This window comes from Aquarana catesbeiana, linkage group LG01 (genome assembly GCF_042186555.1).
Source record: "Aquarana catesbeiana isolate 2022-GZ linkage group LG01, ASM4218655v1, whole genome shotgun sequence".
NCBI lineage: Eukaryota > Metazoa > Chordata > Amphibia > Anura > Ranidae > Aquarana > Aquarana catesbeiana.
In genome coordinates, this window is record NC_133324.1 from 373,181,592 (window position 1) to 373,197,542 (window position 15,951).

At 44.1% G+C, this 15,951-nt stretch overlaps 1 protein-coding gene across 1 annotated transcript in view; it reads left to right on the top strand.

Annotated features, from left to right (window-relative positions):
• AGTPBP1 (ATP/GTP binding carboxypeptidase 1) overlaps nt 1-15,951 on the top strand; it is a 320,556-nt gene that overhangs the window by 168,331 nt on the left and 136,274 nt on the right. The window contains exons 12-14 of the mRNA XM_073633531.1: nt 6,535-6,629; nt 9,452-9,568; nt 11,260-11,927. Of these exons, the coding sequence (XP_073489632.1) occupies nt 6,535-6,629; nt 9,452-9,568; nt 11,260-11,927 (880 nt within the window). The remainder of the gene's footprint in view (nt 1-6,534; nt 6,630-9,451; nt 9,569-11,259; nt 11,928-15,951) is intronic.

The following is a 15,951-nucleotide window of genomic DNA, read 5'->3' on the forward strand; positions in this document are numbered from 1 at the left end:
CCAGCTTGATGTCCTTGCCTCCCAGTCTGATGTGCCCGCTGTCCAGTCTGACATGCCCGCTGTCCAGTCTGTCCTAATGCCTGCCTTCCAGCCCGACGTCTCGGTGCCTGCTTTCCAGTCTGATGTGCCTGCCTCCCAGTCTGATGTCCTGATGCCTACCTTCCAGCCTGATGTCTCGGTGTCCGCCTTCCAGCCGGATGTCTCGATGCCTGCCTTCCAGCCGGATGTCTCGGTGCCTGCCTTCCAGCTTGATGTCTCTGCCTTCCAGTCTGATGTGCCTGCTATCCAGTCTAATATGCCTGCCTCTCAGTCTGTCTTGATGCCTGCCTTCCAGCTTGATGTCCCTGCCTTCCAGTCTGATGTGCCTGCTTTCCAGTCTGATGTCCTGATGCCTGCCTTCCAGCCTGAAGTCTCTGTGCCTGCTTTTCAGTCTGATGTGCCCACTTCCCAGTCTGATGTCTTCATGCCTGCCTTCCAGCCTGATGTCTCGAAGCTTGCCTTTCAGCCTGATGTCTCGGTGTCTGCATTTCCACCTGATGTCTCAATGCCTGCCTTCCAGCCTGAAAGAACCTGCCTTCCAGCCTGATGTGCCAGCTTCCCAGTCTGATGTGCCAGCTTCCCAGTCTGTTGTCTTAGTGCCTGCCTACCAGCCTGATGTCTCGAAGCTTGCCTGCCAGCCTGATGTCTCGATGCCTGCCTTTCAGCCTGATGTGCCAGCCTCCCATCCTGATGTGCCAGCTCCCCAGCCTGATGTGCCAGCTTTCCAGCCTGATGTGCTAGCTTCCCAGCCTGATGTGCCAGCTTCCCAGTCTGTTGTCTCGAAGCTTGCCTCCCAGCCTGATGTGCCAGCCTCCCAGCCTGATGTGCCAGCTTCCCAGTCTGATGTGTCCGCTTTCCAGCCTATTGTCTCAGTGCCTGCCTTCCAGCCTGATGTCGCAGTGCCAGCTTCCCAGCCTGATGTGCCAGCTTCCCAGCCTGATGTGCCAGCTTCCCAGCCTGATGTGCCAGCTTCCCAGTCTGATGTGCCAGCTTCCCAGTCTGATGTGCCAGCTTCCCAGTCTGATGTGCCAGCTTCCCAGCCTGATGTGCCAGCTTCCCAGTCTGATGTGCCTGCTGCCTAGCTCGAAGTGCCTGCTGCCCAGCCTGAAGTGCCCGTGCCTCCTGCCCAGCCTGAAGTGCCCGTGCCTGCTGCCCAGCCTGAAGTGCCCGTGCCTGCTGCCCAGCCTGAAGTGCCCGTGCCTGCTGCCCAGCCTGAAGTGCCCGTGCCTGCTCCCCAGCCTGAAGTGCCCGTGCCTGCTGCCCAGCCTGAAGTGCCCGTGCCTGCTGCCCAGCCTGAAGTGCCCGTGCCTGCTGCCCAGCCTGAAGTGTTCCTGTCTGCTGCCCGGCTTGGTGTGTTTCTGTCTGCTGCCCGGCTTGGTGTGTTTCTGTCTGCTGCCCGGCTTGGTGTGTTCCTGTCTGCTGCCCGGCTTGGTGTGTTCCTGTCTGCTGCCCGGCTTGGTGTGTTCCTGTCTGCTGCCCGGCTTGGTGTGTTCCTGTCTGCTGCCCGGCTTGGTGTGTTCCTGTCTGCTGCCCGGCTTGGTGTGTTCCTGTCTGCTGGCCGGCTTGGTGTGTTCCTGTCTGCTGCCCGGCTTGGTGTGTTCCTGTCTGCTGCCCAGCTTGGTGTGTTCCTGTCCACTGCCCAGCTCAATGACCCGGATGTGCCAGCTATCTGCCCGGATGTGCCTGACGACCAGCCTGAAATACTTTCTTCCACCATTCTACTTGATGCCGTAGACTATGGACAATTACAACCAGTGGGAGCGTCCGGAGGAGGGGTACTGTCAGGAAATGTTCCATCTGCTGGTAATATCTGTCATTTGGCATGCAGTACTGAGGTCCACCAGCAGGTGTCTCCTGGCAGTTTGGAACTGTCAGGAGAGCTTTTCCCTGCTGATGTTATGTCATCTTTGGGCCGCAGTACTGGCGTCCACCAGCGGATGAATCCTGGCAGTGTGGAGCAGACAGTACCTCCTACAATCAGGTGTCACTTGAGGCCAATCACAGGCCTATAAATACCCGGCAAGCAATCACATGTTTGCCTTGGTATCTTTCTTCCTTGCACCCTGACCTGGAACCTGTATCTGGAACCTGAACCTGAACCTGCTCCTGAGCCTGTATCCGATCCCATCCTGATCCTGTCCCTCCTGTGTTCCTATTCCCTTGTAGCCATATCCCATCCATTATCTCCCTCTCCTAACCTGCCCTTGTTCAGTTGCTAATCCCCCTGTGTACGACCCTGGCCTGGCTAACGTGTTGATTTCGGTACTTTCCCTTTTCCGAATTTTCAAATTTTCGAATCCTGTAAATTCGTAAATTTAAAAATTTGAAATCCGGAAATTCGAAAGTTTGAAATTTTCGAGTATTCAAATTTACAAATATTCGGAAAAATGTGTTAAGTGGGTTTTCGTTAATTCTGATATTTACAAATTTGTTGAAATTCGTTAAAAAACTAATTCAGAACAAAATGAATTGCACATGTCTAGCTCTCATTCTACAGTCCAGGAGCCAACCAGCCCTCTGCTTTTACATTAGGGTTCAGGGCTTGATGGTGGCCTCCTTCGAGGATATTCTGTATGCCCAATATCACTCCAGATGGTTGCAGTACAGCTTCTGGCAGCGTGGGACAGGCACACTTGGACCCCTTTCACGCCGAGGTGCTTTACAGGCAATATAGCTGCAGCGGCGCTTTGCGAGTGCTTTTAACTCTTTTTCGGCTGCTATAGGGGGTTAAATCTCCCCACTAGTGACCGAAAAGTGCCGCTAAAATGACAATAAAGCGCCGCTAAAAATAGTGGCGCTTTACCGCTGATGCCCGGGCGCTGTGAGTGTGAAAGTGCCCTCAGTCTCTGAACTGCTGCATATGCCTGACTTGCCCAAAAACCAGGCTTACCTTTGCGTTGGTGGATTACAAGTCTGGTGCTGAAAACCGAAAAGTTCTTGCTCATGATGATCTTGAAGGTACCCACGACACACCAGCCTATCTGGCTGGGGAGGAGACCTCAACACTTTCTTGGTGCAAGGGACTTGGTCGCCGGAAAAATCTAAGCTCACAGTCATTATTCTGTAGCTCAGGATGATTGTTGTCTCTTGATCCAACTAGCATATCGACCATCAGGGAGTAGTTGCACAGCTCAAAGAGAGGTGGATCTGATTCTTGCTTGTGTGGAAAGTAATGTTCCAGCTCTATCAGGTTCAGACATCCTGGACACAGAAAATTGGTATGCAGATTTCCTCAGTTTGCTCTGGAGAGTGATCTCTTCACCCTCCTGAGTGTCATGAATCTGCAGTAATACCTTCATGCCCTGTCTGTCTGCTTACCTCTGGTCTGTGTATCAGCCTTAGGGCCTGCACTCTTACACCTGCATGGTTAAGTAATCTTCCCTCAGTGTGGCTCCACCTTAGCCTCTACAGGATACACTATTTAACACTGTGCTGTCCAGTCCTGCCTTGCCCGAGCAATATTGTGTGTTTGGCTTTCTGTGTGCTTCTTGCTGTGTGCTCTACGTCTGTTTTTGTTTACCGATCTTGGCTTGTTCTGTGACTATCCCTGCCTGCTTGTTACCCTGTCCTTTGGCGTGTTCTTTGTCTATCCTTGTCTGCTAGTTACCCTTGCATTTGGCTTATCTCCTGACTATCCCTTGTTGTCCTGGACTGCTGCTTCCTCTCTATCCTCCAGTAGCCTACCGTGAGCATGAGCTGGGAGACCCCGGGGGCCGCGACCTGGAGCCAGTTGCAGTGCAGTCCATCCTCACCACAGGAGGCTCTGGTGAACACCTGCTGGCTTTTAGACTCCGCGCCCTGGGGAATCTTATGCTCTAGCTCCCAGTGGGATCCGTGTTGGTGCTCCAGTGGACCTGCTTTCCTGAACCACCCAGAGTTCCATCTGCAGCAGTCAGCCATAGGGTCCACTCCTGACCCCAACAGTGTGCATCTGTCACCTGGCCTCAGGTGACCTGACACTGAGGTGTTTCTAGACCTCTGTCAAAGGTAGGGGACACCCAATGTGGATCCTCTGACTTCCAGGTTCAGCAAAAAACTAGACAGGATTGTCTCCAGATCCAAGTATCCTCTGGTCTTTGCAGTGGATGCCCTGATGACTTTGTTAGTACCATTACAACCTAATTTATACCTTTCCTCCTCTAAAACTCCTTCCTTGTCTGCTTGGGAGGATTGAGATAGAGAGCATTCTGGTAATTCCATTTGCAAGGAACGGGTCCAGACGGATGTGATACTCGGACCACATCAAGCTCTAAGCGAATTCTCTGCAGGTCCTCCCAGATCCTCAAATCTTCTGCCCAGTGACTGGTTTACTGGTCTATTTTTCAGTCTCTGGCCTTAATGGTCTGGCAGTTGAGGCCTAGATCCTGAGGGATAGGGGCCTATCTGATTTAGGCATCCCTTCATTCTTTAAGGCTAGGAAGTAGACTTTTCACAAAGTCCACTATCACATCTGAGAAGTGTATTTCTTTGGGAATAAGACCAGAAATTTCCATCCCATGAAGTACTTCGTACAACGGATCCTGTCTTTATTGCAGTCTGATCTGGATCAGCAATTCACTTTGGATACCATCAAGGGTCAAACCTCAGCCCTAGAGATTATTTTCAGAGACTGCTTGCTTCTTCCTTGTGAAAGCCTTCGTATAGGGCAGTGATGGCAAACCTTGGCACCCCAGATGTTTTGGAACTATATTTCCCATGATGCTCAACTACACTGGAGAGTGCATGCGCATCATGTAAAATGTAGTTCCAAAACATCTGGCGTGCCAAGGTTCGCCATCACTGGTATAGAGTATTACCAACATTATGGCCCTGTACATTCCGGACTTCAAAAGTTTTTTAACCTGATTGTTGGCTCTATTCATTTGTCATCATTTGCAAGCTTGCACTTTCTGTGAGGAATGCCAACTCAGAAACTCGCCTAACATGTAATAAACCTTTTCTTGTATTACACAAAGACAATATTGTTTTGAGGCCCAGGGCCTCTTTTTTCCACCTTCCTTTTCACCTTAAAGGATAAGTTCACTTTTACACAAAAGTAATAAATGCATGTTTTTTGCAGGTAAAAAAATATGCTTTAATTATTATTATTATTTTTTTTTTTTTTAGGGACCTGTAAAGCATTGCACCCACAATCAGCAGATCGTGGGTGTATTGCCATTGTCCTGCAGACTGTCTGTGTAACTGCTTGTACCTTTGATATGGGCAGGCAGTTACACACTGACAGGAAGCTATATGAACTATCTAGATCTAGAGCAATCAACAGCGCTCAGGTAGTTAATTGAGAACTATAAGCCGACAGCCTCAGTTTAGAAGCAGAACAGTGAGATGGTAGAACCATGTCCTGGTTAAAGGAATAGTTCATCTTTTGTAACATATTCATCCATATTCAGAGTGTAACATGTAACATGTAACATATGCATCGGCCCCTTCCCGGCTGCGTCATCTATTCACGGTGTTCTGTGCATAGGAAAACTTCAAACCCTGAAATCCTTTGCGGTTGTCAGCTTATAGTTCTGAATTAACTACCTGAGCACTGTTGGTTGCTCTGGGTAGGGCAGACAGCTACACAGACAGTCTGCAGGACAAATGAGTTAGTAATTTTTTGCCAGTCCTACTTTTTTATTTGTTGTTTCTGAAGGTGCCTGTAGGGAACTGCTTGCTTTTTATTCCACTATCAATATGTGGATTCGTTAGCTTATCATTATGGCTTATGATCTCAGGGCCAAGATTCCCCATTTCCTGGTAAAATCACACTCCACTAGATCAGTTAGTGCTTCATGGACTTTTTATCATCAGGCATTTTGTTTCTAAGATTTTGCAAGGCTGCCACCAAGTGTTTTGTTCACATGTTCTTTAAGTTTTACCAGGTGGATGTTCAGGCCTGATGCTGACTTCGGTCGTAGGGATCTTCAGGTGGTGTTGTAGGCTGCCTTGAGCTGTTCTTTTTAACCTATTTTTTTTTTCTTGTGGGTCTGTTAGCCTTTCATTTGCTGTTGCCCACCACATAGTTGGACTGATTTTGGACATCCTAGTGTTTCAGAATTCTTTGCTGTGTCCCGTAATATACAATTAAGAAAATAGGAATATTGTCTTGCCTGTAAAATCATTTTCTTGCAGTACATTGTGAGGCACAGAGCCTCCCTTTTGATCTTTTAGTCCACTTTTTTTATAGCCTGCTACCAATTTGAGGCATGTTTGGAGAAGGAGGGCTTAAACTTGGCTGTCCTTACAGCTTTGTTAGTCAGCATCCAATTTTCCCCTAGGTGTCAGTATGACCCAGTGTTTCAGAATCCTATCCTATTTCCTGTAACAAACACCAGGAAAAGCATTTTTAAGTAAGGAAAAAACCTTGCACATGATTGGCTATTCTTGGCAAAGTGAATATTAACCAGATTCTGGTCCTTTAGCAAGTCAGCTACAATGTGTTAATAACCTACTCGCTTAGAGGGAATTCGCCATTACTATAGCTAGTCAACAATTTTTTTATTCTCATAGTTGACGACGTAGTCGATGAAAGTGATGACAATGATGACACCGAAGCAGACACAGAAGCAGATGCTGAAAATGAAGAAGATGAGCAGGTTTTCAAAGTAAGTTTGCAAGTCTAGTTTTGTAAGCTGCTTGACTTTTACGTTATACAGGATGATGTCTACTTGACTATCTCCCCAATATTTCTTTTGATATTTTGCTACAATAATACAATTAAATATGAGGGCTCAGGAAAGTGGTATTTTGATATTATAAAATAAATAAAATACACCAATAGTTTATGGCCACCATGCATAATTACCTATGACATGCCTTATGCAGTATTTCAGGTTCCAACTGTGTGCAATATACATGTTATGCCCTATATGTATATTTTTGAATAAAGACAGATGAGCTCTTCCTTTACATCAGTATAGCCTTAGGGCCATTGGCTCTACGGCTGGGTCCTTGTACGCCAAAAAGACCATCCTAATGTAATAAAATGCCAGGGCCCGAAGGTAAAATTCCCATGCTTTATTAATGAAAAGTCTATAGTATCATACAGCAATAAGAACCCTAATGCATTTTGGATAAAGAGCCCTAATCAGGAGGTGAGATCTGAAACCTCACAGCTGCATTAATCATTACATGCACAATCCCTTATTCCAGCTGACCGGTAACGATTGCAACTGCCCATCATAAAACATTACTCTTTACAAACAAAGGTAAAATCCTAAACAATTTATAACTGATAATTACTACAATAAACTTCATAATACTCGTGTATTATCCTAATTTCTGCATATGAAATATATCAAAATTGTATCAAGTGAGATGGTTGTAAACGCAATGGGGGAATCTATCAGAACTGGAGCAGCCAGAATCTGAAGCAGTTGTGCGTGACAACAAAACAGCTTCTATCTTCAGTTTGTTCAGTTAAGCTTTGAAAATGAAAGATAGGGGCTGAGTGGTATCCATGCACAGTTGCTCCAAATTCTGGCTGCTTAAGTCACTAATACACCCTCACTGCTCCTTAATGGTAAAATACCCACTTACATGAATGTGGAGGACATAGTCATTGGCATAAAGTATGACTGGGTCCTCATACATTGTTCCACCAAGTGACAGTTGTTTCAACGAGTGGATACCTGAGCCTTATAATGTAATGCTGTATATATTTAATATCCAGTTTATAAAGCTGGGGGTTGACAACAATAGTTGGATATTGTCATTGAGGTAGAACTCATCCCTCTTAATAATCCATATAGTGCATTATATTGCACACAGTGGGAACACGAAATATTGCATAAGCCATGCCATAGATAATAAACCATTGGAAGTTTACAGTTGGGCTCTGGCATTTTATTACATCCTTATATGCATTTTGTGTTTTAATTTTGTACATTTGATACAATGTTGTACAGTTCGATACAATATACATATATTGGTGTGCCTCAAATTATTTTTGTTCAGGAAATCAACTTTGGGATTAATTGAAAATAGTCGTCTACCTGGAAGGTTAGTTAGAAACTACGGCATATTAGCAGCAATTAGTTATCATTTTGCTTGTTTTGTTTAAGCCATTATTTCAAGCTGACTCCAGGCAGATTTAAAAAAAAATGACATTTAAGCCTGTTATGTACTCTTTAATTTTTTTTATTTTTTTATAGCTGTTGAAAGTATGTTGAAAGTATCTGAATCTCTTTCTATCTCTTTATCAGTCCTGTGTAATCCCCTGCACCCTGGTACCACTTTAATACCAAGGGCGTCATATGACGTCCTGGGCTTTGAGCGGGTATATCTGAATGATGCCTGTAGTTACAGACATCATTCAGATATTGCCGGTTTCATCCGGCGAATCTCTACACCATAGGAATGATCATAGCGGCCGTTCCACCGCTTGATCGTTCCTATGGGAGGCAAGAGGGGACGTCCCCCCCCTCCTGCCGCCCTCCGGTGCATGCTCCGACTCACCGTTACGATCGGTGAGGCGGAGAGTGGATCCGCCGGCGCCGGATGTAGATCATAGAGATTTCCGGCGGACCAGATGGTCCCCGGAGTCTCTATGATCATCGGAGGCCGGGCGCGATGTTATGACGTCACGCCCGGCCTCTCCATTCAAAAAACGGCGCCGCTTCAGCTGGGAAGCGGCCATCGTTTTATTTATTTTTTTTATTTCAGGCTTCCCAGCCTAGTGGTGAGATATGGGGTCTTAAAAATTCCTGCGCAAATACTGTGTGAGATAAAAAGTTGCAACAACCGCCGTTGTATTCTCTAGGGTCTTTGCTAAAAAAACATATATAATGTTTGGGGGTTCTATGTAATTTTCTAGCAAAAAAATGATGATTTTTACATGTAGGAGCAAAGTGTCAGAATTGGCCTGGTATTGAAGCGGTTAAAGGGGTTGTAAAGTCAGAAGTTTGCATTAAAATTAAAAAACCTTCCATGTGCAGCAGAGCCCACCTCACCCCCTCTAACACTTACCTGAGGTCCCTCTCTGTCCAGCGATGTCCACAAGTGTCTCAGCCATCCTACATTCTCCCTCCCGATTGGCTGAGACACAGCAGCGGTGCCAACGTCTCCCGCTGCTGTCAATCAAATTCAGCTAGCCAATCAGGAGAGAGAGGGGGCGGGGCCGGGGTGGGACTCCATGTCTGAATGGACACACAGAGCTGTGACTTGGCTCGGTGCCCCCATAGCAAACTGCTTGTTGTGTGCTGACAGGGAATATGCTGAAAATTAGAAGAACAGACTTATAATAACATCAGTGTGCTGCTGCTTTTTTTTGTGCCATGACAGGATTGGGGGCAGGTTGTAAACTAAGCACTCAAGTATTTTCAAGACTATAGCTTAAATAAAACTTTATATTAATATACAAATGTATTATTTCTATTTTAATAATAATTGTTTTTTTTCTGTTTTGCTATCGCTTTATTTTTACCAGAATGATGACATAGAGACTGACATAAGTAAACTCAAACCTATACAAGAGTTGGGGCGATCTACAGAAGACCTGAAGATGTATGAACGCTTTTTTCCAGAATTAAGAGATGATTTCCAGGTGAACACAAAGAAGTATTACTTTGCATAAATTGTCTTTCATCTTCATAAGTTAGTTCCACTAATAGCAGAATGACATCTCTACACATTCTACTTAACTGTTTGCATATCCATAATATCCATAATAGCAATTGGTCTTTCCTGTTTTTTTTTTCTTTTCCTCATATCAAATTTTCTAATTGGTAAACATGTAGATTAATAAGTGTAAAGTTTATAATCAAAATCTAAAAAATAAACTGGAAAAAGTTGTAAAAATTTTACATAACAAAACATTGGATGCTGTTTTGTTTAAAGGATAAGTACAGTTTTATAAAAGAAAAAAAAAACACATAAGTTGCAAGTCACTAAATGTAAACTGATATTTCTGTGTATTAGAAAATGTAGGTAAAAATGGGAGTAAGGTCTGTATCAGGATACCCATTACCCTAGTACAGTATTTGTTACAATCGTTTCAGCACAATCCTTGCCCCCTGTCTTTGCTACTGTGTTAGGTGCCCATATTTCCTAGACATTAGTGCGAGAGCCATTGTAAAGCCTTGTACAGGCTAATAAATAGTAAAGCAATATGGGTTACTTTGAGTTACTGTATATTCAGAACATGCTTAATCTACGGCACTGTTTTTTTTCGGTTAAAGTGGAATTCCAGTTTAATGGGGAATTGGGGGGGGGGGAGCTGGGAGCAGGCATCCAGCACATTCAGAAGTATTCCAGATTTTGAAGATCTTTTAACAAGATTACTTCAGTGCATCAGAGTTTGCATGCAGGCCAGGTGTTCGCTCTACAGGGATTATCTAATTTGAGATTTTAAAAATGGCAAGAGTCACTTTACTGGTAATAAATAAAATGTAGTCACAGTAAAAAGAAAAATAGTTTAACAATTACAATATTCTATTTTTATTCATTTACATGATCATTATTTTTGTTCATATATTTCAAACTAAGGATATGTCATCTCATGGTTAGATTTAATTGTATGTGTTCTAAACACAATAGATGGACATGCAGTGCTCTTTTGTGATTGCAATGCAAGTAAATATGTCACAGAATAATAGATAATATAGGAGTTGTATGTAACTTAAAAGATATTTCCACGTGTGCAGCCGAATTGGGATAATATCTACTGAATATATGTTACATGTCCCCATTCACATAGCAAAACCAAAAAAAAATTAGAATTTGCAACTTACCTTGTTGAGATCCCGTTTTCTGGAACTTCCAGCAAAAGAAAAATTCTGCTTAGACCTCTTTGTGATGAGGGGGGACTGGGAAGCTGTTTTATCATAATTAACCCTGTCTGGAGGCAGATATTTTATTAGTTGTACTAGATTTGAACACTCTGTCTTAACAGGAGATTAAAGGTTTAGTGGGCTCCATTGTATGTTAATGAGAACTACAGTCAGCGAGTCACTATCACAGATAGTCACGTTGAGCTAGCTGAGAAATGCTTGCAGTCAGCCATGACACCATCTCTTCAGAAACACCTAAAAGGGTAATAAATAATTGTTAAAAAACATTTTTAGGTATGCTGTGTGAATAGGAACACATAACAAACATACATTATACTGGGGCTTTCTCTAATTTGGCTTTAAAAGTGGAAATATACTTTAAGTAAGCAATAATACATTTTTTTAACCATGTAGTTTTTTGGATATCACATATTTTCCTGTCTTTTGTCTTATATTTATGCCAAAGGACTTTGAATTGGTCTCAAATGAACCAGTACGTGGTGCAAACCGTGGCGGACCTATCATTGTCCCAACTGCAGAAGAAGAACCAATTTACAAGCCAAGACATATCATTAAAGAACTGACCAGAAAAGGCAGTAATCTTTCTTTAGAAGATGAATGTAAAAAAAGACCAAACTTCTTAGATGTGCCAAAGAAAGAAATTAAGACTCAGGGTGATACAGATAAATCCTCATGCTGCTACTTGAACAGTGATGTTGTAAAAGATCTTGACAGACTCTCACTGCAGAAGTCTTCAGCCAATAACCTTTGCAAAAATGGCTCTGCTAAAGACAAGTCAAATTTTTTATCCCATACCTGTAGCAAACCTGTCCAGAATTCATCATGTGGTAATAATTTGTTTGATAAGCATTCAGTTACACTGGGTCCTTTGTGTTGCTCTACCGTTTTACCCGATGATGATGAAGACACTAGTCCATTAAGCAGTCAAGCCTTACAGGGTTTGCTGGATACTGAAAACTTCCTGCCCCTTCACGATCCTGAACTTTACATCGAAATTGTGAAGAATACCAAATCGGTTCCAGAGTATTCTGAAGTGGCTTATCCGGACTACTTTGGCCATGTGCCACCATTCTTTAAAGAGCCTATATTAGAAAGACCTTATGGCGTTCAAAGGTGAGTAAATATGAGCCTTAGAAGTACATCTCTTTGAAATAATTAGTGCATTTTCAAGCAGTGACCACCAATTTTGTAAACATATTGCTGTCTACTTACCTTTTGTTTATTATGCTACTGGCTAGGTTCCAAATGCTTGATTTCCATTGTAGTACAGGGTGATGGTTCCACTGTTGTGTATTAACTGAATATCTGTAAAGTGGTAGCACACTTTTATTTAAAAAAAAAAACACATTCATGCCTTACTATTGCTTTATATTATTTATTCAAGGAGTGGTAGTTGGTTTGAAGCAAGTTTTTTTACCCTAGGCCAGAAATAATAATGTATTTTAAAGAAATCCTTGATATTTCATATGCTATCCCAGCCTGTGTAACCTGTAATAAAGCCATAAGGACAGCCCAGTATAACCCCTACCACGCCTAACATGCCCCAGGTTTTTCTAGTGTCCTTAGGAGAATGGACATCTACTTACTGCTATGAGAGTAGGAAACCATTTACTTTTTTCTTTTTTTACTTTTTTATCAAGATATTTTTCTACAAACAAGACTCTTCAGTAGCTGCAGAACCACTGGAGCTCATTTTTGTAACTTCCACATCAACTACTCCTGGGCTTTTCTCTGGGGGGCCACATCCGGACCTCCAGGCACTGGATCCTACATTTGGTACTCACCTGATTCAATGTGTTGAGTTGGCCGCAGGGTGCTCTACAGGTCCAGGGCTGTGGTCCTACTGTGGTGGAGATATGGCCACTGGAGGGATGAAGACTGTCCGGTAGAGAGCATGATCCTTTTTGGCACTCTCGAGACTGTTGACATTTGGGGGCTGCAAGGTGATTCCAGGCCATCATTGTAGTAAATAAGACCTTTGCCATTTAAGGGAGCCTGGTGTGTGCGTCTACTAACTGTGCCAGTTGCACCTTCGCAAGGGTAATACCGGAGCTCTGGCCACAGTTCATTACAATCATGGCCTGGTGATGGGAATAAGGTATGCAACTCTTTTTTTAAATTTGACTCCCTTTATGAGGTTTCATGACCCGTTTAAAACATAGAGCCCAGCAGCTGGTCTACTGAGTCTGTTCAGGCTCTGACGTTGCCACCTGCCTGTGCACACTTGTGCTCCTTTTCTGGATATTGTCTCCCAACCTCTCCGGAAAACCCATCACCACTCTATCCCCAGAGTAAAACATCCATGACTCCCTGCTGCCACACAGAGACACATTCACAGATGGTAAGCTCACCTTCCCTGCTCCTGTAGTTGGTCTGTAAGTTTCCCTTTTTGGGGTCTGCAATTTACATATTAGCAGTAAGTTGGATCTTGGACATAAGGGGAGCAGTTCTGCGGGCCCTCCTGCATTCCTGATCCACTGACTTTTCCAGGGCAACTTGCTGTGTACCTGACCATGGGCCTCATGCTTACTACTTGGGCATTTTTCCCTTGCTTAAGTCTTCATGCTCAGGGCAGTCTTCCCTTTTTCCCTGAGCTTGAAACCTACTCTGCCTTTTGCTGCAACTGTGGCAAACTTTTATAGCAAGATAGGGCTTGTACACACAAACACAAAAAAAGCCACTTTCAAAGGTGGTTAGCCTTTTTTTTTACATCCTTGAACACCACTCCATGATAGCCAGTGTCTTCTGGCATTGTATGGGAGGAGCAATTGCTACTTGTATATATAACCTTACATTTTAGGCTATTCTTGTGGCATTTAGGCTGCATTTTCACAATGCATAACCCAAGCTGGTTTTGCCCCACCATGATCGCTCATGCATTGTGAAAACATTGGCATCATGATGCCGAGAACAGTGGACTCCACCCCTTTGTCCTTAATGTGGACCCCATGGGGAACTGATTGCCACAATAAAGGTCTAAAATAACTTATGTACAAGGAGCACTAGCTGCCCACACACTACCCACACACTGCCAGACTGAATTAATCATTCAAGGCTGACACGAAAATGTCAATAGTGTGTAATCTGTGGTGTAGGCAACCTAATCTATAATTCCTGGCTTCTTTGCTTACTTCGCAGGATTGAGATGGAGAGGATCCCAGCGATTCTCATTGCACCAAACTGGTGCAGGAGAACATGGTACTCAAAACACATCAAGCTTTTGGCAGACTCTCTGGGCGGTCTCAGATCATCCAGATCTTCTGTCCCAGAAGCTGGTTTGCCACCTTTTTCTCTATTGTGGCGTTCACAGCTTGGTTTAGCTCCCATGCTCCTGAGGGACAGGGGTCTATTAGAGTCTGTCATTCCTAGACTCCTGAAAACAAGGAAATTGACTTCTCGCAAAGTCTACCATCGTGCAAGGTAAGGATTCCATTCAGGGAAGTTCTCAGTGAGATGAATCACGTCTTTTCTCCAGACTAGTCTGGATCAGCATTTGGCTTTGGGTACCATTAGGAGTTGAATCTAAAACTTAACAGTTCTTTATGAGAGACTGCTTGCCACTCACTCCCTAGTGAAAGCCTTTATACAGGATATTCCTTCTGTACATTCCCAAGTGACTCAACCTGGTTCTGTCAGCTCATTAAAAACTGCCCTTTAAACCTACTAGGGATATTCCTCTGTCTACCCTTACTTGCAAGGTTGCCTTTCTTGTTGCCATCACTTCTGTGAGGTAAGTTTTTGAGTTTGCAGCCTTCCCCTGTAAAGAACCCCTTTCACCTTTTACACGATATGCCACTCTCCAATAAGAGGTACAAAAATTATGTATTGAAGCATCTACTCAACGTAGCAAAAGCTTGCATTCCAGCATTATGGAAAAGCACTCTATCTCCCAACAGGACACACTGACCCACTCGCATTACTGAGATTCAAGAGTTGGAGAACCTAACCATGATGTTGAAGGAACAAAAGGAAAAACTGGAACATTTGGACTCCTTATTTCTTTTACAAGGACCAAACACAGGGCTTTTTTTCAGGAGCAACACGGTGGAACGCCAGCACTGAATTTATGTAATGGCAAGGGGCGCTGGGGTGTGCTGGAAGGTCTAGTGATGCTGCCTGCTGGGAGATCTATTGTGCCTGGGGGAATCTCTTGTTGAGGGAGGGTCTATTGTTGCTGGAGGGTCAATTGTTACTGAGAGGGATCTACTGTTTTTACCAGCTGCTGTAGGTTCTTTTGATGCTGGCTTCTGGGGGACTATTGTTGCTGAAGTGGATTTATTATTGCTGGGGGTATTTTGTTGCGGGGGCGTCTATTGTACCATCTTCCAACCCCCCTCCACCCCCCCTACCATCTTCCTTCACTTTCACCTATCTCTTTTTTTGGTCTTTCTTTTACCCCCACCCCCCCGCACACACGCCTTTACCCTCACAACTACCCTCATTTGCTTGTTATTCCCACTGGGGTGGTGTGTTGTTTTTTCCCCTTAAAATAAGGGGATTGTATGCCCTAGTTGTGTACACAGGAAGCTCTGTTGACCTAATTGTCTTGAGCAATGTCTACACTGGGGTCCAGTGCCTTCAGATTTCCTGGACTTGTTTTTATGGATTTGTGTAGGACGTTTGCTGTACACAATGTTTTGATGTCTCTGCTAAGCCTCGGTTCACACCAGAGGCGGCACGACTTGCAGGTCGCCTCACCGAGGCGACCTGCACACGACTGCCGGGGCGACTTGCAAAACGACTTCTGTATAGAAGTCTATGCAAGTCGCCCCAAGTCGCCCCCAAAGTCGTACAGGAACCTTTTTCTAAGTCGGAGCGACTTGCGTCGCTCCGATTAGAACGGTTCCATTGTACTGAACGGGACGCTACTTGTCAGGCGACCTAGGTCGCCTGACAAGTCGTCCCAGTGTGAACCGAGGCTTAATGGATTTGTTATTTAGAAGAATTACAATTTCTTCTAAATAAAGAATGAAAAAATAAATAAATACAGGACTCTGTTAGAGAGACTTCTAATTACTTTCTTATCAGGGGCCATCTTCTACTAGACCGGAAGTGAAGGGAAATCATCAAAAGGGAAATAGACAACAATGAAAGCTGCCAGAGGTTCTAGCATTTCGCTACTTAAAAAAAAAAAAGA